Genomic DNA, 24,744 nt, shown 5'->3' on the forward strand with positions numbered 1-24,744 from the left:
GACTTACCTATTTACAAAAAAAAAAAATAGCAACCTTATTATCGGCTAGGGCAGCAGTAACTATGGTTAATCAAAACTCAATTAATGAAGGATTTATTTTCTTTTTGGATGCATGACTTTTTTTCTCCATAGAACTTATTTTATAAAGATGATTATTTATTCAAAATTATTTATTCTTATTTCAAAAAGTTGCTTAAGAAAAACAAGTTTTTTTTTAGTATAAACAATCTGCAAAAGATTTTCTTCTTACTACAAATAGTCTTAACAACAACTGCTTATTATTTCAATAAATTTATGTATTTTAGTGCTGATCAAGCTCTTGACAGATTTGCTATGAAACAGTTTTTTGATGACAAATTATCAGATTCTATGCAGCCCTCACAGAAAAGGTATATAATTTTTCAATTAATATTGTTTTAAACAATGAATTTACTAATTATTTTAAACAATCCATTTTGCATTTAAGCAAAAACATTTAAACTGCTGGTGCTGTGTATTTCTCATAGATACTGCCAATAGATTGCAGCTTTTTTGTTGTTTTATTTTTTGAAATGAACATGAAGTTCTTAAAATGTATAGAGTGTATGCCATTGCACTGACGGGAATGTTTTGAGGGCATTCCTGATAGTTGAGGCATTTTGGCGTGCTAAGAATTAAAATGTATATAAGGCAAAATAAATTATTGATTTAAGGCTTTCACGACCGGCGCCAATATGGGGAGATAACATTTCCAGGCTTATTGGCCATGGTCTAATTGGAGTAGAAGTACCAGACGTTTCGGCTTGCTTTGCTGCAGCCATCATTTGGTGAGACCACCAAACAGTCTCACCAAACTCAAACCACTGATGATGGCTGCAGCAAAGCAAGCCGAAACGTCTTGAACTTCTACTCCAATTAGACCACGGCCAATAAGCCCGGAAATGTTATCTCCCCATAATGTAAAACTGATATCTTATTGTCAGGTTCGGATTTATGTATTCGTAGTGGAATGGGGCCCACATCCTTAAAGGGTTCAATGGCCGAAGAAATTGAAAAAAATAGCACTAAGACTTATAATGTTGCAAATTAATATGCATTGCTGGCCTCTGTGGAGGGGCCCTAGAGATTTTGTTGCAGGGGGGGGGGCAAAACTTATAGATGTGGGCCTGCTTATTAAACTTCTTTACCAGTACAATACGCACCAAAGTAACTATTCATAAGATATAGTCTGACCATGAACAAATGATCCTTGTCGATCGTTTAAGAAAACGAGTCTATTCCTTAAAATAGGTTGAGAAGGAAGGAAGGACGCTTGAAATATTTTAGATTTTAGCAATATTTTGGCGATATGGAAAAAATATGTATTCCTAATATATATTCGATTCTGAAATGTTTAAGTAGCAGCAATAACTGCCTTCAGTAGGCATAAAAGTAAAAATGACTAGCTTTGCAGTCTTTATTGCAACCCTGCACTCGCCAATTTTCAGTTCAAATTAATTATAGGAGGCATTGTTGCCTCAGACCAATGGCTGCTGAAAGACCCACCCACTTACTTGGACTACAACCTGGCCAATGAGACGTCTGCCTTGACAGCACAAAATTGAAATGTTTTACCTCTTTGGTTAATTTTTTTAACCAAACATATTTTTTAGGTGACATATTCAATTTGTAGACCCAATAACGCAATTGCAAATTCCATTCTTCATCTTTCCGCTCTTCATCACCCCTTCACAAAAATGAACACTTCTGAAACAAGGCGGAGTCAAGGGTCAATTTTTCACAGTCAGACTTCACATTGTAATACAAAATGTGCTATGTTTGATGCAGTCTTGTGGTTTTGTGTAAAATAGCTATTTATGAATACATGCAAAAAGTAATTATTTTCTAAATTTAGTATTTCATCATTGTTTCCAGGTATGTTCACTACTTTGCTGGTCTTTTATCTGGTGCAATAAGAATGAATAATAATCCTTTATACTTGCATCGTCTAATTATACATGGAGTGCCAAATTTTGATGCAAGAGGAGGTAATATTTTTGCTCCCATTGCTTATTTTGCTAAGTGAAAAAATTATTTTTCTCCTCAATTAATAAGCCATTTTTCTTGTTTGTTTAGGATGCAAACCTTTTTTAAAAATATATCAAGGGATGCAGCTCATTCACACATCTGGAATCTAGTAAGTATTTTATTTTTCGAACTACTCTGTTGACAATTATATGAATTAAACTAGTATATGTATTCATGAACATAACATGTATTGCACATTCAATACAGTATAGCAATAATATTTAGAAATCTTACAACTATCTTTAGTGTTAAAAATGATAACATTCTTTGATTATTATTGGCATATACCCCTTTAGCCCCCACATCTGGGGATCACCTTGATCATTATATATAAAGTGATTATTAATGCACAGTTGCAAAGCTCTTTTGTATACTCCAAAACATTAAATTTTTTGAAGTTCATATGAAAAGTGTGTGTGTGTGTGTTTTTTTTTAAATAATAACTAAAATTTTGCTTTACTTATTTAAATATTTTTTCACTAATAGTTGATATCTAGCATATATAAATCTTGGATTACTTAAGCAATTTTTATATTTCTCTATGAATAAGTATTTTATATGTATGTTAGGGTACATAAGTAAAATTTTTCGGAAAAAAGAAATTTCATTCTTTTTTAGAATTATGAGAGATCATAAAAGTTTGTTTTTTAAAGTTTCACAATGAATCAAAATCAGATTATTTTTTAATTTCCAAATAATCATGCTTATGTGACTAGATGTTGAATACACTTAACTTTATAATTGAAAATGTTTTGACTCTCTCTTTTTTTCCTTCTAGTTCTGCAACGGAAAAGTCTCGAAAGATAATAGTTTCCTTCGATGCTGGACTGCAGGTCAGAGGCGATGTATTTATTAAATGTTATCACAAAAGTACCCGTCCTCTGGCAAGGTATACTATTTTCCAACTTCAATTCCACACCTGTACAGTTGAATCTGATCACTTGACATTTGAAAAACAAGAATTAGACTCTGCAAACTCAGGTAAATGATAGATGTTGCTGTAAAATTTGGTAACATGTGGTTATTTTTTAAAATGTCTAATTATATGTACTAGTGTTTTTTTTTTAATTTTTATTACAGTAGAACACCTTTATAACGCCAACCTACATAACACAATTCTCTATAAAGCGCACAACTTTTCAGACGTAAACAATAAGTTTTGCAGTTAAAAAAGGACTTTATTCCACTTAGAATACATAAAAATTCTAAGGCAAATTGAATTTTGAAACAGTTTTTCATCTTTCCATTTTAATTCAAAGCTTTTAAAGGAAAATTAGTATTCACAGTAAAAAATATGCCAGATTGCTCTAGAAAGCGCAGCTGTTATGCAAATCATGAAGCAAGCGGAAGTGCAAGATAATCCACTTTCTTTTGATTGCAAAACATATTTATTTGTGAATGATTATATATATATATATATTAAATTACATAATTAGTGCATAAATACTCATTGCAGTTAAAACTCATTCTCAAGTGTAAATATATTCTGAATATTAGTTTCAAAATTTGTGAAATGATCTATGTAACGCAAAAACGTGTATAATGCAAAAGCTCAGGTCCCAAGGTGTGCATTATAATGGTCTTCTACTGTATTATTATTCACTAATGATATGGTGTATGGTGAAATCCATCACAACGTCATCACATTTTCTCCAATCTGCGGCAAGACTTATTTGTCCCTGCAATCTAAGAAATGAATTCCCATCATGGTATCTGGATCTAGTTACACTAACACATCTTACCTCGCAAGATCTTAGCTTCAAAAACAAGTAACTATCCAACCCCTGTCTCCTAGAAGGGTGCGGGTAGAAAGACATAAATTTCCTTATTTCCTTTTGAAAAAAAGGGGCTTTGCCTTCATATGCCTTAACTTCACAAAATATTTGAAATTTTCTGTGGAAGATTCTTAGCATGCCATTAAAATAAAAAAATATGGATCAAATGTATTGCAAGAAATCCCAGTCTGCTTTTTCAAAAGAAAAAAAAAAGGTTTAGGAAAAACTTACGTGTGAAATCATGTCCCAATTATATTCTAAAATTCAAAATATTACCAATTAAATTATCAGAAGCATTATTTCATTCAAAATCTTTTTTTTTCCCTGCCAATAAAAATTTTTATGAATTTTTTTCCCCTTGAATTATTGACGGCATATCAGTGTGAAATTTATTTTGGCCAGCATCTGAAAATCAATGATGATGCTCAAGTACAAAATAGTGATTGCTTGTCTAATTCTAAAGGTTATACAGTAGATCTTCATTTTACGCAGGTTTTTTTTCTATGCGAGTTTAACTGTACATAATTTAAGATTTGAATTATTTTATTTTACAAGGATGAGTTTTGGTTTTACACTGTGGCATTGCAAACAGATAAATTTTCCCACTCTTTCAAAATCAAAACTCCTGAGATTGTAAATAACAGGGAATGAACGTCATTTTGGCATGTAGATTTTTTTTTTTTTTTAATTTGCTACAGAGCTCTTTTCAGAAGTAAAGTTATTAAGAGTTATACAATCCAGAGCTCACTGGAAGAAGAGCTTTAAGAAGTGACATAGGAGGGAAAAACCAACGAGGATACCCAAATTGACGACATACAAACAAAATCTTTCATATTGAAAATTTTGAGCCATTCCTTGACGATAGCAAACGATCGTTCTGATTTGTTAGTGAAGGAAAATCCAGGCATATAAGGGAGGAGCGGAATAATGGATGCGTTAATGCCCTACAAAGAACTAGAGAGAAAACTAATGACTGACAAAATAACATCCTAACCGGCTCTTTTCTTATAAACACTAAGTTAATTCATGTTTTCTTTATACACATTGTGCATATGTATCGAAATAAATACACATTATTACATAATCACTAAAATGAAGTTTTTTTATTTATAGAACCTAAACCTTATTTCAACACTGATAATAGGTCTTAATTAACGTGATTTTGATTTACACCCACTGTCACAAAACAAAACCACCGGGTAAAACAAGGGCCTACTTTATTGTGCAGTTTCTTTATTGACACTCCTGTTGAGAAACTTTCTTTTATAAAATTTCAAGTATGTTTCAATATAATGAATATGTTTCAATGTAATGCATAATTATTTATTTATTAATTTCCATTATTTGTGTCCTAGATTCTCGTTTTCCTTCAGTTGGGAAAGTGGAACTCTTATTTTCTTTTCATCGAGAAGACTTCCGAGGTATATAAATTTCATTAATAAAAATGCTTTTTCAATTATCAGACATTTTACTTAAATCATACAGGGTGTCTCAAAAGGTCGTTTACAAACTTAACATGCTGGTCTGTCATATCATGATGAACAAGATTTACATAGGAACATGTGCTTGCAAACGCAATGTTGGCGCACTACATGCACTAAAGTCAGACACTAACGGATACACGACATGTCGCATATCTCTTACACAAAGACGATTTTACACAAAATTTTAGTTTTTATGGAAAGCTTGAAGCAATTGCTAAAATTTGCAACCCGCCAGCTCTCATAATCACGTTGCAACGACAATGCAGCTATCGGTGAAATCTTGTCGGAATAGATCGTTATTACGACGGTCGGTACTTTGTCGTTGCGACGCGTGTATGGCAGTTAAAGGCAACAAATTTCAACAACAGCTATTAGCCTTCCTTGACAACTAAAATGTTGCGTAAAATCATTTTTGTGTAATAAATATGCGACATGTGTGCATCCGTTAGTGTCTGACTTTGTGTGTATGTAGTGACCAGCATTGTGTTTGCGAACGTATGTTACTATGTAAATCTTGTTAATCATGATATGACAGACCAGCATGTTAAGTTTGTAAACCACCTTTTGGGACACCCTGTATATTATTCTAAATTCCAAAAGAAGCTAAAAATCGGAATACAGTCGGATCCCGCTACAACGCGATCCGACTTACGCGAAATGGCTATAACGCGAGTTTTTCCATGAGTAATGAATTTTTTTATTGCGGACACAAATTCCTCGCCTGCAACATGAATTTTTTGAAAATTAGCAGCCAAGCGTTAGAATGGGCTTCGTTGACACTAAATTTTGGTTTTGTGAATGGACTTTCATCCCTTTAGCATCACTGAAAGCGGAAGTTCACACACTGCATTAGTCTAAACAACGCTTTGCTTTAGTTTATACAAATAAACGCTCCAATTCTTAACGTGTTTTTTTCCCCCTTCATTCTACATAATGAACTTTGATAAAATGGAATGGCTCCCAAACGCGCGTTTTCATTTTAAGTTGGTGAAAGTGTAAAGAAAAAGAGAAAGTTTCTGAGCATTAAAGAAAAGGTCAAGAATCTCGATATGGTTGAACAATTAAAAAGTGCATCGAAGGTAGCACGACAATTAAGTGTGAGTGAATCTTCGATACGTTCCATTAAAATTCAAGAAAATGGAAATCCGTAAAAGTTCAGAACTCAGTTTTAATACTGAAGCTGGCGGAGTAGTGTCTGAAGAGTAAAATAAAAACATCATGAAAATGGAAACTGCTCTTTCATTGTGGCTAAAAGAAGTCAGAAAGAGAGTCCCACACTGCATAAACCATCATCTGCATCATTTCAGAAACTATAATTAAGTTTGCAATATCTACTGTTCAGAGCTATTATAATGCAGTTATGTACTTAATGGAAGTGCCATACTGTTTTAATTCATGTCTCTCATTGATTATTGATTTTGTGCATCATAAGAGTAATTTATATTAAATAGTAACGCTTTATCTAAAATACAGTAAAAAGTCAGTTCTTTATAAAAGATACGGTAATATATAGTTGAGAAATGGTTTGAAACAATTTGAGGGGTGTTAACACATGTCTGAAATAATTTGGCATGCTTATAAAAAAAAATTTCTAAACATACTTTCTTCCACAACGCGAAATTTCGACTTGCGCGAGGGGTCTTGGAATGCAACCCTCGCCTAAGTCGGGACTCGACTGTAAATCCTAATTGCAAAAAACTTTTTGCATATAAAATAACTTTCATGGCAAATTTTTTCTGTAATAGAGCCATGCCAAGGAAAACAGCCATATTGTCCTGTACGTGACGCCTCATACATTTCATCAAAAATAACTTTGAAATATTAATGAAAAATTTTTCTTCTAAACAAGTTACAAACTTATACGTGATTTCTTTCGCAAAACATTTTGCCATTATCCTTTAAAATTATTACTTTTTAATGAAATATATGAACTGTCACACGCAGGACATAGAAACTTTTTCAATCTCTGAAATCATAATTTTACTGTCCCTTTTAACACAATAATATAACCCTGTCTGCGTTTATTAGGGAGGAGATGTATATAAATTACTTTAATATTTCATACATCTCTTTATTCTCTCTGCCATGTAAATGTGAATTTTCTTTTCAAACGTTATTTACTTCAAATTTTAAAGCATTAAATATTTTTTTCATGTGTTTATACCAGAGTTAAAGTGTAATTTAGACGTCTCCTATTTAAACATTGTATCATCGCAGTCCCAATGAATTTGTCTATTATACTGGCAAAGAATATTTATGCGATGTAAAGTACATCATTTTCCTCTTCTTGAATTTCTCCAATTTTCTGTCACCCATTTTTTCTGCATTCCCCTCTGCAGGCCCGTGTCCAGATTTTCATAAAGGGAGGGGTTTTAATCTTACCAGTAGAGGGGGGGGGAGAATTCAACCCCCTTACAGCTTTTAGTTTTACGACAAGTTGCCGATCCCAGTATGGCGTTTATTCACATGTAAGGACTGCTGTATTCTTGAAGGATACCTCTAGCTGTACAAGTTACCAAAGTATTCCTTTGTTTCACAGATTCGCTTTAATCAAACTTTGCTTGCTTCTTTTTAATTAAATCTGTTTACTATGTAGTATATTGCAATGAGTATTAAAAACTCTTCACAAATTCTTTTATGATGTAGAATGTATATCAGGTTGTTATGTTCTGAAATAATGCTTAATAAATTAAACAAGAAAGAGCTCTTTGCAGATGCAAATTACATAGCCAAGCACAATCACTAATGCATCTTCATAGATGTAACATATGCCAAATTCACCATAAGCTCCTTACAATAAGCAATATTCTTTCTTTGCATTCGTAGATCATTCAGCGGTTCGTCCGCCATACTTTTTCCGAAATATTACATCAGTTTGTAAGGCTTTAGCAGTTGTAAATCGCAAAAAACTTCAGAGAGAAAATTAAAATAAAATAAAAACCCTGAACGCAAACTTTCTCATTAAAGTAAATTTAAGTCAAATATATGTTTTTTTCATTTTGCTTATTTTTCCCCCAAGGGAGGGGTTTAACCCCTAAAACCCTCCCCTTGGACACGGCGCTGCCCCTCTGCCTTAAAGCAGGGACTTGTCTTAGAAAGCAGAAACAGCATGCTAGAGATGCAGAGAGTTGACAATTTAAAGATTAGTCTAACATCAGAGGAATCATTAAATTGGTTTAACTAATAAACAACTCCTTCTCCAAGTCATTTCTTGGAGCACTCTTAGTTTGGGAACTGTTGCTCTGTCTGTTATTTAAAAATTTAAATTTCTTGATACAGTGAAACCCTGTGTAAGTTGACCACTTGCGGTGCAGTACTTTGGTGGTCAACTTAGACAAGTGGTCAACTTATAAAGGGTGGTAATGATTTTTTTTTTAATTTTTTGTCATTTCTTGCACCGTGTACTCATTTTTTGAGTAATTTACCCTTATTCTTTCTGTTCAACTCACTTTCATTGTTTAACATTATTGAAAGTGAAACAACAGTTAAAAATACTATTCAAATAATTTTGTTATTTTTTCCTTGTTTTTAACTGCATTAGACACTAGTTTTAGAAATTCCATATGTGCCGGCTGATTTTCTTTGGCTTTCTCTATTTTCAATTAATTCTAATATATTTCATACTTTTTATTAATCTCAAGTTCAGCTAACTTTCTTTTTCAAGCCTTTTTTGTACAACTTATAGCACAAAGAGCAATAAGCACGACTCTCCCAGTTCATAAAGGGAAAATTAAAATGTCCTATATCTTAATCCTTTGCACCAGAAACATGTAACTTTATTCATTAGCAGGCCCAGATCTGCGTACCCGCAGTGCGAGGGGCCCACGTACTTAAAGGGGCTAACGACCCTAGAAATTGAAGAAAAAATAGAAAAAAAAAACTAGCACTAAGACTTATCCACTTTACAAATAGACACTGCTGGCCACTAGGGAGGGGCCTTAGATATTTTGCTGCAGGGGTGACCCAAAATGTATAGATCCGGGCCTGCTCTTTTTAGCACGATTCCTATGTCGCCACAACATATTGCAATTGAAAGAAAAGACTGAACTTTTCTACTGACACCTGTTTTCACTGAATAGAGTACAAAAAGCTATCTCAAATAGAACAACAAATGAAAAACAAGTGTGGAGAATAAAGAGCAGCATAAGCTTTATGCTGCTGTTTAGTTAGTAAAATGCTATTCTGTCATCAAAGCATTAAAAACATTTTTGGAAAGCTTTCAAAAAAGAAAGAAAAAGAAATAAGAATAAAAAATAAGTAAATAATAAAATAAAATAATTTTCTGAAGAAAGTTTAAAAAAATAAACCAAGTGGTCAACTTATAAAGGATTTTTACAATACTCCAAAGAAAATTTGGCGTACATTAGTGGTCAAGATAGACAGGTGGTCAAGATAGAGAGGTAGTCGAGTTACAGAGGTTTTCCTTCATTATATGAGATAGGACTAATTCCGTTCCTGACAAAAGCGGTCAACATAGACAGGTGGTCAACTAACAAGGGTGGTCAACTTTACAGGTTTTACTGTATTATAAAGCTCTTGCATCAAAAGACAGATTAAAATGTTTAAATAAATTGTCAAGAGTATGGAGTTAAAAAAGTAGAATTAATGAAAATGGAGGACACTTCTGTTTCCTAAAAATGGTGAAGTAATCTTTTTCTTTTTTTTTGAATTATTATTTCTTTTTAGGAAATGGCTCGGTTCAAGATTCTGTTGTGCCCCTTGATGGTTCCAATGATCCTCTAGTGAAATGGGACTCATATGAAAATTTTGATATTATACCTGAAGATAATATGGATGGTAAGTGTACTTTTTAAGTTTCATTTTAACATCTTACTTTCCTTTTCTTTGAAGGCAAGTCTTCAAAATGACAACTGTTTTTGACGTTTTTACCGTATTACCCCGCATTGTCCGGCATGCCGCAAAATTTGGGGGCCACCAGATTTGCTATAAAAATGGCCTTATCTTTTCCGGCATGCCGGGAAAATTGAGGTTAGGGAAAAAAATTTATACTATAAAAAATATATGTTCAGCTTAAAAATGAATATAAGTTCTATACATATCTTATTAGTATTGATAAACAGTCTAATTTTGCAAAAACATTTACTGACAATGTCATTTGTTATTTTAACAAGAAAAATATTGTTTAATGACGAATAATTTTACAAAAATTAAATTAAAACTAAGTAAACAAACATTTAAGTAGTAAGTTACCGCTCTTAATCCAGTGCTAAAGAATTTGCCATAGCTATTCAATAAATAAAAATTAAACTTGCCTTTCTAAAAGGAATCTAAAATAATTTATTTAAAAAAATTATGAACAAATTGCAGTAAGGATGATTGCTTCTGAATTGATAACTAATTAGCGTATAATTAAATCTATTAATAATGACCTATCATAAATAACAAGCACATACACATTTACAAGCAATACACTTTTTTTTTTTTTTGAACGAAGGTTACTTTCGGGACTCATTATTATTAATTTTTTTTCTGTAGTTTGCTTTCTGATCGGAAATGAATGGGGAAATTTACTTTTGTTTTGTTGCAAAATAAACTTTAAATTATCCAGCATGCCATAAAATTTTAAAATACTGGCATGCCGGTCAACCTTGCTTTTTTCCAGAATGTCGGATAATGCGGGGTAATACAATATTAAAACTTAAAATAAAACCTTCTTCACTAAATACTATTAATGAGGATTAGAAAATTGTCTGAAACATTCTACTACCGATGTTTTTTTCTTAGATGTTGGTTTTCTTGATGATGACTTAAATGGTGAGTAAAATGCAATTTGTATGAAGCGCTATTTGCTGCTGAACGTTTTTAAAGTTTTGTATGCATGTGTTTTTGTTATTATAGTACATGATGCACCTTATTGAACTGAATAGTAGCAAGATGCTTGTTTGGGCATAAATTTAAGATTTTTTATTTCCTTTTTTGATGCATGTCATTAAATAAAATATTTTGATTGTTTTTGAATTTAATTTGTAGGTATAGTTAAAATTATGAAAAAGTTTTCTAATGCAAGCTTTAGCTTTTAAAAATGCTTGCTAATGATGTGGTTTTGTTCTTTATTAACACTTGCTAATATTGAATTTGAATAAAATTTAAAGTTTTGCAGCAAATGGAATACATTTAAATTTTTGTTGCTTAATGCACTTGGGATCTGAATTAATAGCATTTCTTATTAACAAAGTTGAGGAATTTGAGTGGTTTTGAAAGAATTTCATTTCACTTTTCATTCTCATTTGATGAATTTAAACAAGGAGAAGTCTTTCACCTGCTGCAGCTAACTCGTGGAAATTCCGTCTACAGTTCACTTGCACAAAAAACTTTTATATCTAAAATGCTTTAAACTACTTAAGTAGAAACAAATTTTCAATTAAAAAGACATTTTATGACCCTGAACTTTTTTTTTTTTTTTTGCAAAAATCAATGCTTTTCCAATGATCTTTGAATCTTACAAATGGTTGTCTTAGTCGAAACAGAAACTGATTTAAAGTAGTTTTTTACACAGAAGGTCCTTTGGATGGTAGTTTGTACGCTACTGTCACAAAGAAGAAATATTCTGATGTCCTGATTCATACACACATGAATCAAGACACATTTGGCGACGTTGAAGGACCCCACAGTATTGATTCCGGAATATCTTCTAGTTCTGGTATACGTAACACTGGTGAGTTGAGTTTTGAATTTAATGAATAACATAACAGCATGTGCAAAGCATAAATGCATGTTATATGTTTTATAGTGTGCTTCTCAACACCACTAATTTCTTCTCTAACAGTCCTTTTTTTTTTCTTTCTGAAAGTTCTACCTTTATCTTCTGCTTTCGGGCGACTTTTTTATTTATTAATTGTGATTGTTCAATAAATGGTTTAAGATTTTATTTTGAAATTGTTTATAATAAATTTACTATTTTTAAATTGAAGACGTTAGTAAGGAGCTCGTATTATCTGAGCAATAGTCCAATCTATTCATTATTTTAAGGCAGATAGGCAAAAAGAAAATTAAATACTCTGTTCATTTTCAGTATTTTATTTCTTATTTTAACTTTTCAATAAGTCCATGAATTATTAAAAGTCAGGAAAACATGGAAATATTTGAAAAATTGAATATAATTCTAAAAATTTTAAAAAGTCTGGAAAACTCAAGTAATATTCATAAGGCCAGGAAAAACTCAAAGAAATCAGATAAAAGTAAATTTATACTCCAATAATTGCATAAATGCAGAACATAATTTAAAATTTTATGTTGAATGTTAATTAGCATATTTCTCATTTTCTTTTGCTAAATGTTTCATTTTCTCTCCTTAAATACTGGTACATGTTTCATATTTCATGGTTATAATGAGAGTGGCGTAAGTTATCCAAACAGTTTTAAGCTATTAGAGGTTTCGTACAAACATCAGCATCATTTTTTGTTAGTGGGCAATTTTTGTGTGCTTGTAATGGGCGTTATATTACAGTATTTTTTAAGCAATGGGTACTCTTATAGAGGAACTAAACAACAGCCTAAATCCCTGCTTCACACAATTTGTAAAATTATTGACTTATGCCACTATTATTCTAATCCATCCACATGTATCTTCTGACTTTTTTTGCTTCCTATGATTGTTTAATTACGTAGGTCAGTCAGAAAGTTAGTTGCACTTCTTCGTAAATCTGTTCCGTCTAAGACAACTTTGATTAAATTCTGTGGCAATACTTCAGACATGTACCTTTATCAAGTAATGCAACAGCTTCCCCAAGTCACGTTTAGCTTTTCTGATTATCAGTTGCAAACATGTCTCGACAGCAACAAGTAGCGCCCAAATTGGAAATGCGTGCAATAATTCAATTTTGTGGGCAAAAAGGTGCAACTGCACTGAAATTTATGGTTAGTAGCATAAAGTTCATGGTGAAAATGCAATGTCACGTAAAATGGTGCAACGTGTTTGAGAATGGACAGCAAGGGAAGACCAAGTTTAGGTGGGAAGTGTGGGATCACCTTCCCAAGTCAACCTAACCTTTCACCTCCTGACTTCAATGTTTTTGGTCCCATGAAACAGGAACTTTCAAAGCGATGATGCCATTTGGGTGACGAAGTGAAAGCTGCAACCCAACAATGGCTATCGGACATTGAACGGGGTTTCTTTGCAGATTGCATCGAAAAACTTGAACCACCCCTCGACAAATGCTTAAATAATGGAGGTGGTTACGTTAAAAAGTAGATTTTTAATGGAACTTGAACATAATATTAAAGTTATTGTAAAATTACAATCCTTTTTTTGTTTTCTTGAGCAGTGCAACTAACTTTCTGACTGACTTTCGTACAAATTGTTCATAGTGTAATTGTTTTACAATTCTTTTTGTTATTATTATTTATGAACATAGTTTTTGGATTAACCTCCAAGAATCTAAAGAGATTGGAAATCACAATTACTTCCTGCTCTTGAATTTAATATGTAGTGCATTTCCATTAAAAAAATTTTAGTAACGGTGAACTGCAGTTAAAATGCATATGATCCAGAGGAGGGTTTTGGGGAGTTAACCTCCACAATTTGGAAGGTTTTGGATGCCAGAAAATAGGAGCTATGATTCTTATCACTCAAAGAATGGAGGGACACCAATTGGCTTTCATGTACACACCTATTGAACGATATTGATAAAAGATAAATTCTGTTAAAATCTGAAAACCTTTCACTATTCAACTCTCCACAGAATTCTTTTTGTCATTACAATAGTTCCTTTACTTTGTAGAATGTGGTAAGAATGGATTGGTTGTTATCATCAAGAAGTGATACGTTTTGTCGTTTCATTTATTTTATTTACTTATTTTTTACTTATTTATTTCAAATCTGGACGTTAACTAATTTCCTAAATCAAATGCATTTGTGAAAAAAAAAAAAAAGAAAAATATGATTATTTTATAATTAAGTTTTGCTGCACAAATATTCTTTAAAAAATTACTGATTTTTGTTAAGTTTTCCAAACTTTACTTTGAAGGAATTTTAAAGAAATATTTTTATACACTGTGAACTGGATGGAAATTTACTATATAGCTAATTTAGTAGAGTGAATTGTAACGAACTGTCTTTTACAAGAAGCATATTCATTATTTCTTACAATATACATGAAAAATTGATAAACGACTTCCACTAAAAATCTTCCTCAGGTATAATGCGTCCCTAAACAGAATTTTATAAAACTACAGTGGGGGGTCAGAGACTGAAAAGTCATCCTCATATATATAATAGAGAATTCACTGATTGAGTAACGTTCTGGCGTCGGCAAAAAGCACAAAATGTGCTTTTCATACACAAAACGTGTATAAATTTTTTTTTGCAATATTGTTGTTCATCATTTACACATTTTATCACAAAGGTATTTTTTATACAGAGTGTTCCGTTTTAACCTGCAAGACCTATATTTCTGCAACCATTAGTCCTAAGTTTATACTTCCATTTGGAAAAATGTTCAAAATCAGATGCAGAGTTAAGATATTGAAAGTTTGAAGCAAAAATAAAAATGACTCAAAAAATAAAAAAGAATAACTTTTTATACGGGCCCCATGTCTCCTAACTTATATTTAGGGAAATAATTTCCATTGAAAGATATTACTAACACAAAAAACTTGACACTTGTGCAACCAAAACTCAGGGAGATATTCCGATTTAAAGTTTTAAGGGACCATACAAAAGATGAGACTGGAATTTACTGCCCTTTCAGAAGAATGACAGGTCGTCAAAGTAAGAAAAACAAGGTTTTTATATTTTTCATTGGTATTCAAAAATTAATGCAAATGTTAAGCCGTGATATATGCAAAGACATATGACAAAACCTCAAACAATTTTAAAAAACCACACTCTATGCACACGTACAGTGAAACCTCCGAATAGCGGACAGTCAAGGGACTAGAAGTTTTGTCCGTTATTGGGAGGTCTCCGCTATTAGGAGGAACTACTTAATTTACCTTTTTCAAAATGGGCTGTTGTTCCCTTTTTAGAACGCAATCGAAACAATTGCGAAAGGTTTACTACATTTTACGTCAAGTGTAATTAATCTGTTTTTTCTTAATAAAGGTATACTGACAGCACACACTTGTCTTAAAAAGCATTTAATCAATTAAAGTAAATAGTTAAAACAGTTTGACATCTCTTTTTTGCAGTACCAACGGCGGTGATTCGGCGGAGCATTCCCCCCCCCCCCCCCCACACACACTTTTTATGGTTAATTAATTTATTTTATCTCGAGTATCACTATTGCATGATGCATGATTGACACTTGGCAATATGACCTTGAATATGGGCAAATCTTCTTCATGTCTAAAAATTAAACAACCCAACGAAACCACGCCGCCATAAAGCCGACTACTATCGGCGCCGGTCTGCTCAATTGCATGTCCTGAGAGCCCCAGTTAGAAAAAGCGCCCAATTTCCTCTTTTTTATCGTAACTTTTGAATAGTTATTGTGTACAAAATTCATTAAAATCTTAAGAAAAACGTACGTTAAGTGTTAGACTGACATCAGTTTTCACTTATCTGCTTCAATACTCTCAAAACTAGCCGTAACAAAATTATGACTTTTATTTTCTTTTTCATTTTTTGCTGCCCGCAAAAAGTACCATGCCTTTTAGTTCTTTTTTTTTCTGCCCCCAACTTTTAAGCCCCAATCGCTGCCTCTGCCCATTACCACCCTTTTAATTCCAAGAAACAGTGATAAGGAAATGACCGGGGGGGGGGGGGGATATCAGTTGTGGAGGATGAAAAGCTTTGTAATGCAAACAGTCACTAAGATATTCTGTGAAAAGAAAAAAAAAAACGGAAGTGCTACGATCGCAAGGGAAATTTTTTGTGAAATAACTGTCCGTTATTCGGAGTGTCCGTTATTCAGAGTGAATTACATGGAATGGCCTATATTGAGGGACTGGGACTTGCAAAAATGTCCGTTAATTAGAGGTGTCCATTAAGGGAGGTTTCACTGTATAATTTTAAACACATGTTAACTGCTATATTTTCCCCCCAAAAGGTGTTATTGACGGCAAGTGAGAAGTGGTGTAAGTCACAAAACACTGCGTCTCATATCTGGGTTAATATTGGTCGTACGAATTTCAAACTTTCCATGTTGGAATTGTTTTTCAATGGAGATTATTTCCCTAAATATAAGTTAGGGGACATGGGGCCAGTATAAAAAGTTAATTTTTTATTTTTTGACTTATTTTTATTTTTACTTCAAACTTTCAATATCTTAACTCTGCATCTGATTTTGAACATTTTTTCAATTGGAAGTATGCAGCTTGAACTAACGGTTGCGAAAATAAAGGTCTTACAGGTTAAAATGGAACACCCTGTATATTTCTTAGAAAATACATAATTTAGTTTTTCCATTTTGAAAAATTTTAGATGCAGACAGCCATATTATATCTGAGTCATCTGCTCCCCGAAGTACCCCATATTCCAATTTCAAAGATGAACAGGCAGAGCTGGATGAGTTAGTGCACGGAATGCTTAAAGAAATTCAGTCTATACCTGATGCTCCGGTTTATAGTAGTTTAAGGCCCTTTGCTGCAACATTAACGTCTCAATCTCCTAAAACACGTAATTTTAACACCATAACATCAACAAACATGCAAAGAATCGAGTATTCAACACCTACCAGCATCATCAGTGTGAATGGAAACAAACAGGTGAACTATCCAACTTCTACGAAATCAGACTCTTATTACCAGAAGCAAGAAGTTTTTTCAGAAGATGAAGAAAATATCCCTTACCATGCAAGAAAATCAACTTCACCCTTTTCTTATGGAGTCCAAAGTCCCGTATTTGAAAGAAAACGCTTGTTATCAGATGGACATCAACCCCTTGGTCTGCTAGAAAAGTAAGTACTCATTTGAAAAGAGGGTGATATAACCAAAGATAGCAACATAAAATAAGAAAGACAATATTCCAATTACTTATTTTTGTTAAAAAAATTACAAAGTAAAATGTTTGCTTTTGTTTAGTTCCTTATTTTCTATCTATTACAAGTAGCCCGGTCAATTTCGACATAAAAATAGTGATCAAATAACAAAAATTGCGGGAAAGCTAAATTTTTGTAGGGACTTTGGGCTTACTATTACAAATAAGGTGCCAAAAGTCCCCATCGATCCCATGTGCGCTAAAAACGTTATTCGGGGTCAAAGGTCAAAATTTTAGGTTTTTTGGATTTTTCTCAAAAACGGTAAGTTTTATCAAAAAGTACCGCAGACCAAAGTCATAGATCTCAAACTTCTCTATAAAAATGGTCCTTATGATTTTTTTCTCCAAGACCAAACCTTCCCAGATATTGCGTACTCTCAAAAGACAGCCAGTCACTTACAGAATCCCCTCTACTTGCATGGCCTTGAATAACATCTGGCTATTCTACTCAGTGTGGCATTGTTCACGTACCCAAAAGGGTCGGACCTACTAAGGGCATGGGCGCATTCCTCAATATTGCGAAGCCCCCCCCCCCACCCCCCTAAGAAGCAAGAATCCCCCTCCAAAAACTGAGAAAAATACCCCGCAAAACAACCCCCTTTTAAATATTTTTTGAGCTCTCAAACTGTAACCACATTTCATACAATAAAAAATAGTTTGGCTGGCGAGTCGCATTATTATCTTGACTTCTGACAATGTTTGGCCTTAGTGATATATTGTGAGTAAGATTTCTGGATTCTAATCTGACTTTAAGAAATCCATCTCTCTTGGTTAGACAACAAACTGTGTTTGACGCTTCTTTGTCTAATTTTACGCATTGTCTCACTGCTTTAGTATAACGTGAGGTATTGGAAATCATATAATTCAGTAGTTACGCCCTCAAGCACCATTTCTTTTAAAGTTTATCTGATATTCCTTTTTTAAGAAGATGATCCGAGTTTTTCCACTTCTGCTTATCAAAGAATTAAAGTTGAAATCTGAAATTGTAAATTTTCGTTATACAATCGAATTTTTTTAACTTGCCATCGTACTATGTTTGGATCATCAGCTCTTGTTCTGCAAACTGGTTACCTTGAGAATCTAAAAAATATAACACTAGGCATTGCGGATGACCATCATCAGAGAACTTGTTTCAAGACGGATTACGATGATCAGTTCAAAGATGGACAATGAACATGTATAATTCCAGATTTCAATTTTGAAGCAGAGATACTGCTATGAGCTCATCGATAAGCAGAACTGGTAAAACTCAGCAGCTCCCTCTTTCAAAAAAGGGGACTTCCAATAAAACTTTGAAAGAGATTGCTTGGTGGCGTACCTACTGAGTAGTATGGTTTTCAAAACTTCACGTCATACTAAAGCAGCGAGACGATAGGTAAAATAAGGAAAAGAAGTGTCAAGTACTCAAAACCTCACATGTCATACTAATGCAGTGAGACAATAGGTAAAATAAGAAAAATAAATGTCAGGTACGGTTTGCTGCCTAACCAAAAGGGATGGATTTATTCGAGTCAGATTAGAATCTAGAAATATTAAGCCACAATACCATCAAGCCACAATTTCAATCAAGACTGAAAATTATGAGAAGTAAAATAGTTCAACTCGCATGCCAAACTTATGTTTTATTCTAATCAATGTGGTTACAGTTTGAGGGCTCAAAACCCATTAAAATTTCTTTAGCAACGTCTTTTCTTTCAAAGGGTGACTGATGTGGGCTGTTGCAAGCCACATTATTTTAAAATTTTTATACTTTACCTTTGTTCTCTTTCACAGGTAAATTTGACATTTTGCGCCAAAGTTATCTGCTAAGTGGAGAATTAAACGTTTTTTTACTAGATAAGAAATGCTTTTATTACTTATTTTTTTTCGTATCTATGTAAGAATTAATTAATATGAAAACAAACTTTTACAAATCATAACTTCTAATTTTTTTTCTCTAAGTACGGAGCAACACGATGTTATTCAATTCTGACTATATTGGTCAAATTCAAGACTCAACGCATGTGTGGAACTTTAAAATACAGTTTATTATTAAAATGATCTTATGCAATGTGTAATCTACACAAAAAGCCTACTCTTAAGAGCGATAACATCAAATTTCTCAAATTTTGAATTTGATGAAATTATTATAACTTTTTCCAGTTTTTATGCATTTATGGTCAACTTCAAGGCGCGAGCGACACCTCAAGATATTTTTTGCGGTCGAAATCCTTTTGTTGAACCAAATATCTCTACAAAAGGCAACTTTTCCGGGCTATTACTTAGCGTTTATCAGATTTTGATTTTTTTCAATCTACCCTAATGAACATGACCAGCACTTCAGAAGTAAGTCCCCCTCGTACTAGAGCGGGATTAAGAGAATCTGAATCCAGCTTTTGTGGTAAAAAACACTGCTTATTTTGTGGCGAGGAAGCGGATGAAGAGGCTGAGAAGAACAAAACGCAGAATTATCGCAGAAAAATTTATAAAGTTTCCACTTACATTCAAAGAATCCCTTTTAAAATTAGCTAAAGATCGTTCTGAGGTGTGTCAAAAGCTCTTGCACGTTTTAATTTTGAGTATGATTTTGTCGCTGCTTTATGAATTTTTTTTTTCATTATTCTGCGTTTTCTTCTTCTCAGCCTCCTCATTCGCTTTACAGTCACAAAATAAGCAGTGTTTTTAAAAACAAAAGCTGGATTCAAATTCACTTAATCGCGCTACAGTACAGGGAGGACTTACTTTTGAAGAACTAGCCTCTTTATCCTCACGTTTCTGCAGAGATTGAATTTTTCCGGGTGTATGATTTTCTGCAATCCACGCGTATTGTAACGGACTTTTGACTTCTTAAATAATCAGCATTCTTATAACTTCTCCCGAGACTTGCATCGATTAAAGTTGGCATTCCACAACTGCCCAGCACAACAGTTTCACCTTCAGTCAAAAGTTTATTGCAAATAAAGCGAAATTGTGACATTTTTCTTAAATATTGATCAGCACAAACAGTAGATGCTTGTGATAAATACGTTTATTCACTCGAACTGCACGTTTAACTCTAAAAGAAGCAGGTACGTCAGGGGTGCCCTCCCCCCCTAGGAGGGGTCATGACCCAGACAGCAGCATCGAAATTTTTAGGGGGATTGTTCTGAGGGGTATTTTTCATTTGGGGGGAGGCATGCTTTTGGGGGGGGATTTCCACGAAAATGAGGGGGGTGCGCCTTTTTTTCTTAGTTAGAGTCCAGTGGGTTGGACACCTCTGGGTATGTGAACGATGCCACACAGACTAGAATAGCCAGATGTTATTCAAGGCCACGCGAGTAGAAGGGATTCTGTAAATGACTGGCCGTCTTTTGAGAGTACGCAATATCTGGGAAGGTTTGGTCTTGGAAAGAAAAATCATAAGGACCATTTTTATAGAGAATTTTGAGATCTACGACTTTGGTCTGCGGTACTTTTTGATAAAACTTACCGTTTTTGAAAAAAAATCCAAAAAACCTAAAATTTTGACCTTTGACCCCGAATAACTTTTTTAGCGCACATGGGATCAATGGGGACTTTGGGTTTACTATTACAAATAAGATGCCAAAAGTCCCTACAAAAATTTAGCTTTCCCGGAATTTTTGTTATTTCCATTGTCTAAATTGACCGGACTAAAGTGCATCAATCAAGTCAGTGCCCTGTTGTTATCCCAAAATTTGCAATGCCCAGATCTCTGGGTGATGCAAAGTTTAGGATGGTAACAGGACATGAATATCTTAGAAAACATCTACATTGAGTTGGACTGGCAGACACTACAACTAGCCCACTGTACTCAACTAATTCCAACATGAGTACTGACCACTGACTGCACTGACCACTTAAACTCTTGTCCTGGGTTTCATGATGTAGTGATTGAAAATACTGCTCATAATTTCAATTGTTTTAAATGTTTTTATGAACTCTATTTTGCTGCCTGACGAAGACTATTGGCAGTTATGCATAGATCTGGCATAAATTAAAAATACAGAGCAAAGTAAGGAACTTTTTTTTTTAATGAATAAAAACTGAAAGACAAGAAACTACATAAAAGTTGATAAAAACATGAAAATGAATTGCACTTTATTTATTGTTCTTCATACATTCACAATTTTTTATTCACCCCAATTAGCATATTGCAGATCAGTCATGAGACTCCTTCCAATTTTCTCGTTTCATCAAATGTCTTCATGGAGAATCAATAAATGGTAACTCTTGGACCATCTCTTATAATTTTAGTGGACTTCAGGCCTTGACTAAATAGTCTCTGAACTTTGTAATATTCAAAACACACTCATATCATCTGTGCTTTGTTGGAATGGCCATTCGTATTTGACCAATCAATGCCACAATACTAAGCCACTTACCTTGACAGATTTTTAACGGAATGTAAATAAAAAATATTTTCATATCCTGATTGCTCTTGTAAGCAGAATCTCCAGTTTGCTAAGTACAAATTTTTTTTAAATAAAAATTAGCATTTATGGATGTCTTTATGTTCATCTTAGGACTAAAGGAGATAACCAATACTCGTGGCTTCAGAGGCAGCAGGATAAACTAAAAGCTCGCCGAGAAGGAAGGACGTGGGAAGATCGTCATCAGAAAGAACAATTACTTCTAGATGAACTAAGAAGGACACATAAAAGAACGTTGCCAAATGGTGAATCAACTGATGACGTTAGTCTTGGCTTAGATTTTTCATCATCATCCAGAGAGACATCACCACCAAAAGTAAAACTATTTTCTCTTTCGTTCACATAGAAAAAATAATAGCTGGGCAACTCCACGGGTAACTGACTGACATTTTTGAAGCAAAACCTTATGCATTTTGTCACATTCCAAGCAAAATATACATTATTTTGAAAATCTTTTCACCTGATGTATTGTTCTTTTTAAGCTGAATTTAATGGTGAAATTGAATTCCCAAAATATTCTTTGGGTGGTTTTTAAAAAATAGTTAAAAACATGGTAACTGACTGAAACTTTAAAAAGTAGCTTGTCAGTCAGATACAAATACAAAAGTGACGACCAGCAACAGGCTCTGGGCCCAGCTAGACTGGTCCTAGTCAATTTACAATCCCCAGTGAAGATCAATGGCCCTCTTAAAACTGTCTACTCCTTTGCTCATTACCACCTCTTCCGGTAAGCTGTTCCAAGGTTCCACTACCCTGCTAAAATAATAATTTTTCCTAATATCCATGTTAGCCTGAGATTTAAATAGCTCAAAACAATGACCCCTTGTCCTGTTTTCAGTGCTAAACTTTAGCCCCGTAACATCTTTCGTTTTAATAAATTTAAACAGCTGAATCATGTCCCCTCGGTCTCTTCTTTGCTCAAGACTGTACATTTTAAGCCTTCTAAGCCTGGAATCATAATCTAAGTGGGAAAGTTCACTTATTAGCCTTGTAGCCAGCCTTTGAACCCTTTCCAATACATTAATGTTACCATGCTTAACCATGCTTACTACCACGCGTTGGTTACCATGCATAAGTTACCATGCTTAAACTATTTTTTAAAAATCGTCAAAAAGTTATTTTGAGAATTTAACTACACTTTTAAATTTGGCTTGAAAAGAATAATAAACGAGGGGGAAATATTTAAAATAATGAATGTTACAAAATATATTTATGGTTTTGCTTCAAAAATGTCAGTTACCCGTGGAATTGCCCAGCTAAGAAAGGGATAAATATGATGGTGCAGGGGCATGACACCACATGGCAACGGGTCCACATGGGCACGGGCCAGAGGGTGCACTTGCAAGTTCCAACTGTTAAAAAGAAAATTAAAATAATTTTAAAAAATGAATGAATATTATTTCCATATTTGAAAAAAAAAAAAATTAAGAATTTCTAAAAATGTTAATTTAAACTTCAAGAAATCCACAGTTTTAATTTAGAAAATCATTATTTTTTACCCCCTGAAAAATTATAGTTCCTACTTTGTGTTGTAGCTGCAGTTGCTTAAAACCATTCGAGTATCTAAACCAGAGTAGACGATGCTACCCAATTAAAGGCAGAAATGCCATTTTACTACTGTTTACAGAGCACCATTGAGATGGAAGTCTGATTGAGCTCAGGCAGCACACCATAGATCAAAGCTCCACAAGGGCGCCTATTAGGGGGGGGGGACAAATGGAGCTCAAGCCCCCCCCCCCCTTTGAATTTAAACTTCCTTGCTTTTAGTACTTTTTACCTTGCAAAAATATAAAAACATTTCTTCTCCAGCAATTAATGAATAAGTTATTAAAAATGTCAAATTTCAATGACTCTAATCTGTACTGAAATCTGTTTCTATGGGGGAAATATTCAGCTAAAACATGGGGAAAATATGAGCCCCCCCCCCCTCCCCCGTTAAAATTTTGCATATGGGCACCCTTGAAGCTTTATCAACATATCAATAATTTTTTTTTATCCAAACCAGAAGCCGAACAACTCCTGGTTCAGCAGCTTCAGAAGCATTATTTTGGAATGGGAACTCGGAGGACTTTGTAACAATGACGGACTTAATGTACACCAGTCTTTGTCAAGGACAATTGTAATAACTGAATAGTTTTACTACTGTTGCATTTTGTCTCTCTGTCAAAAAAAAAAAATAAATAAATAAATAAATAAAATAATTATAAAAACGAGGAATACTTTTGTGAAACAAGATTAACATTAACACAGCTGAGAACCATGATTTAGACGAATTTTTCTCGATGTGTCGAATGCTGCTTCATATTTTGTAAAATATCAGCAAGAGACCTATTTTGTTATTATTATAATTTTAAAAAATTTTAATTTTCAGTGCTGCATATTTATTCTGTGAAAAAATCAAAACCTTTTATGAAAAAAACTTACTCAAGTGTTCCTTTATTGTTCTTAGCTTAAATATTTATTGAGATATTTGTAAAACATCAATTATCTTGACATTTTTAGGGTCTGAGCTACACACTTCCATTGCATGTTAACACTTATAACGGTCATTCATCTTCAACACAACCTGCTCCAATAAAGCCTCCGACGTATAAGAATACAAGTGCCCCGTCTTCTCCATTACTTCCACAAAGGAGTAGCAGCAAAGAAGTGACTCGTTACAGGTAATGTTGCTTCTTTGATTTTTGCTTAAAATACTCCCAAATTTTTATAACATTTTAAATGGATCATTTGTACTTTTTAATTCTTTCAATTAAGGAAAATGTACTCTTCTTTATGTACACTGAGTAGTTTTAGAATAATTATAAAATGTTACAAGAGCTAACTGCTGAGAAACACTAATTTAAAAAATAGGAAATAAATAAGAAATGAAATTTAAATAATAATAATTAGAAAATAAATAAGTGAAAAATAATTTTTAAAGAATTAAAAACTAGCAAAAAAAATGGTGCTTTACATGCCTGTACACTCCTTGCATATTATTGTGTGGGGCGCCCTTGAATATCAAAAATTCTTTTGCAATAAAACTATAAGTTATTTGAAAACATTTTGCAATAAAGAACTCTAGATGCACATTTAATTTTTTACTTCCT

At 33.4% G+C, this 24,744-nt stretch overlaps 1 protein-coding gene across 1 annotated transcript in view; it reads left to right on the forward strand.

Moving 5' to 3' along the window:
* LOC129219862 (tensin-1-like) overlaps positions 1-24,744 on the forward strand; it is a 70,544-nt gene that overhangs the window by 11,605 nt on the left and 34,195 nt on the right. The window contains exons 7-16 of the mRNA XM_054854174.1: positions 306-389; positions 1,894-2,006; positions 2,095-2,155; positions 2,825-3,027; positions 5,177-5,242; positions 9,992-10,102; positions 11,823-11,981; positions 16,689-17,163; positions 21,746-21,968; positions 24,155-24,315. Of these exons, the coding sequence (XP_054710149.1) occupies positions 306-389; positions 1,894-2,006; positions 2,095-2,155; positions 2,825-3,027; positions 5,177-5,242; positions 9,992-10,102; positions 11,823-11,981; positions 16,689-17,163; positions 21,746-21,968; positions 24,155-24,315 (1,656 nt within the window). The remainder of the gene's footprint in view (positions 1-305; positions 390-1,893; positions 2,007-2,094; positions 2,156-2,824; positions 3,028-5,176; positions 5,243-9,991; positions 10,103-11,822; positions 11,982-16,688; positions 17,164-21,745; positions 21,969-24,154; positions 24,316-24,744) is intronic.

Source organism: Uloborus diversus, chromosome 4 (genome assembly GCF_026930045.1).
Source record: "Uloborus diversus isolate 005 chromosome 4, Udiv.v.3.1, whole genome shotgun sequence".
Lineage (NCBI taxonomy): Eukaryota > Metazoa > Arthropoda > Arachnida > Araneae > Uloboridae > Uloborus > Uloborus diversus.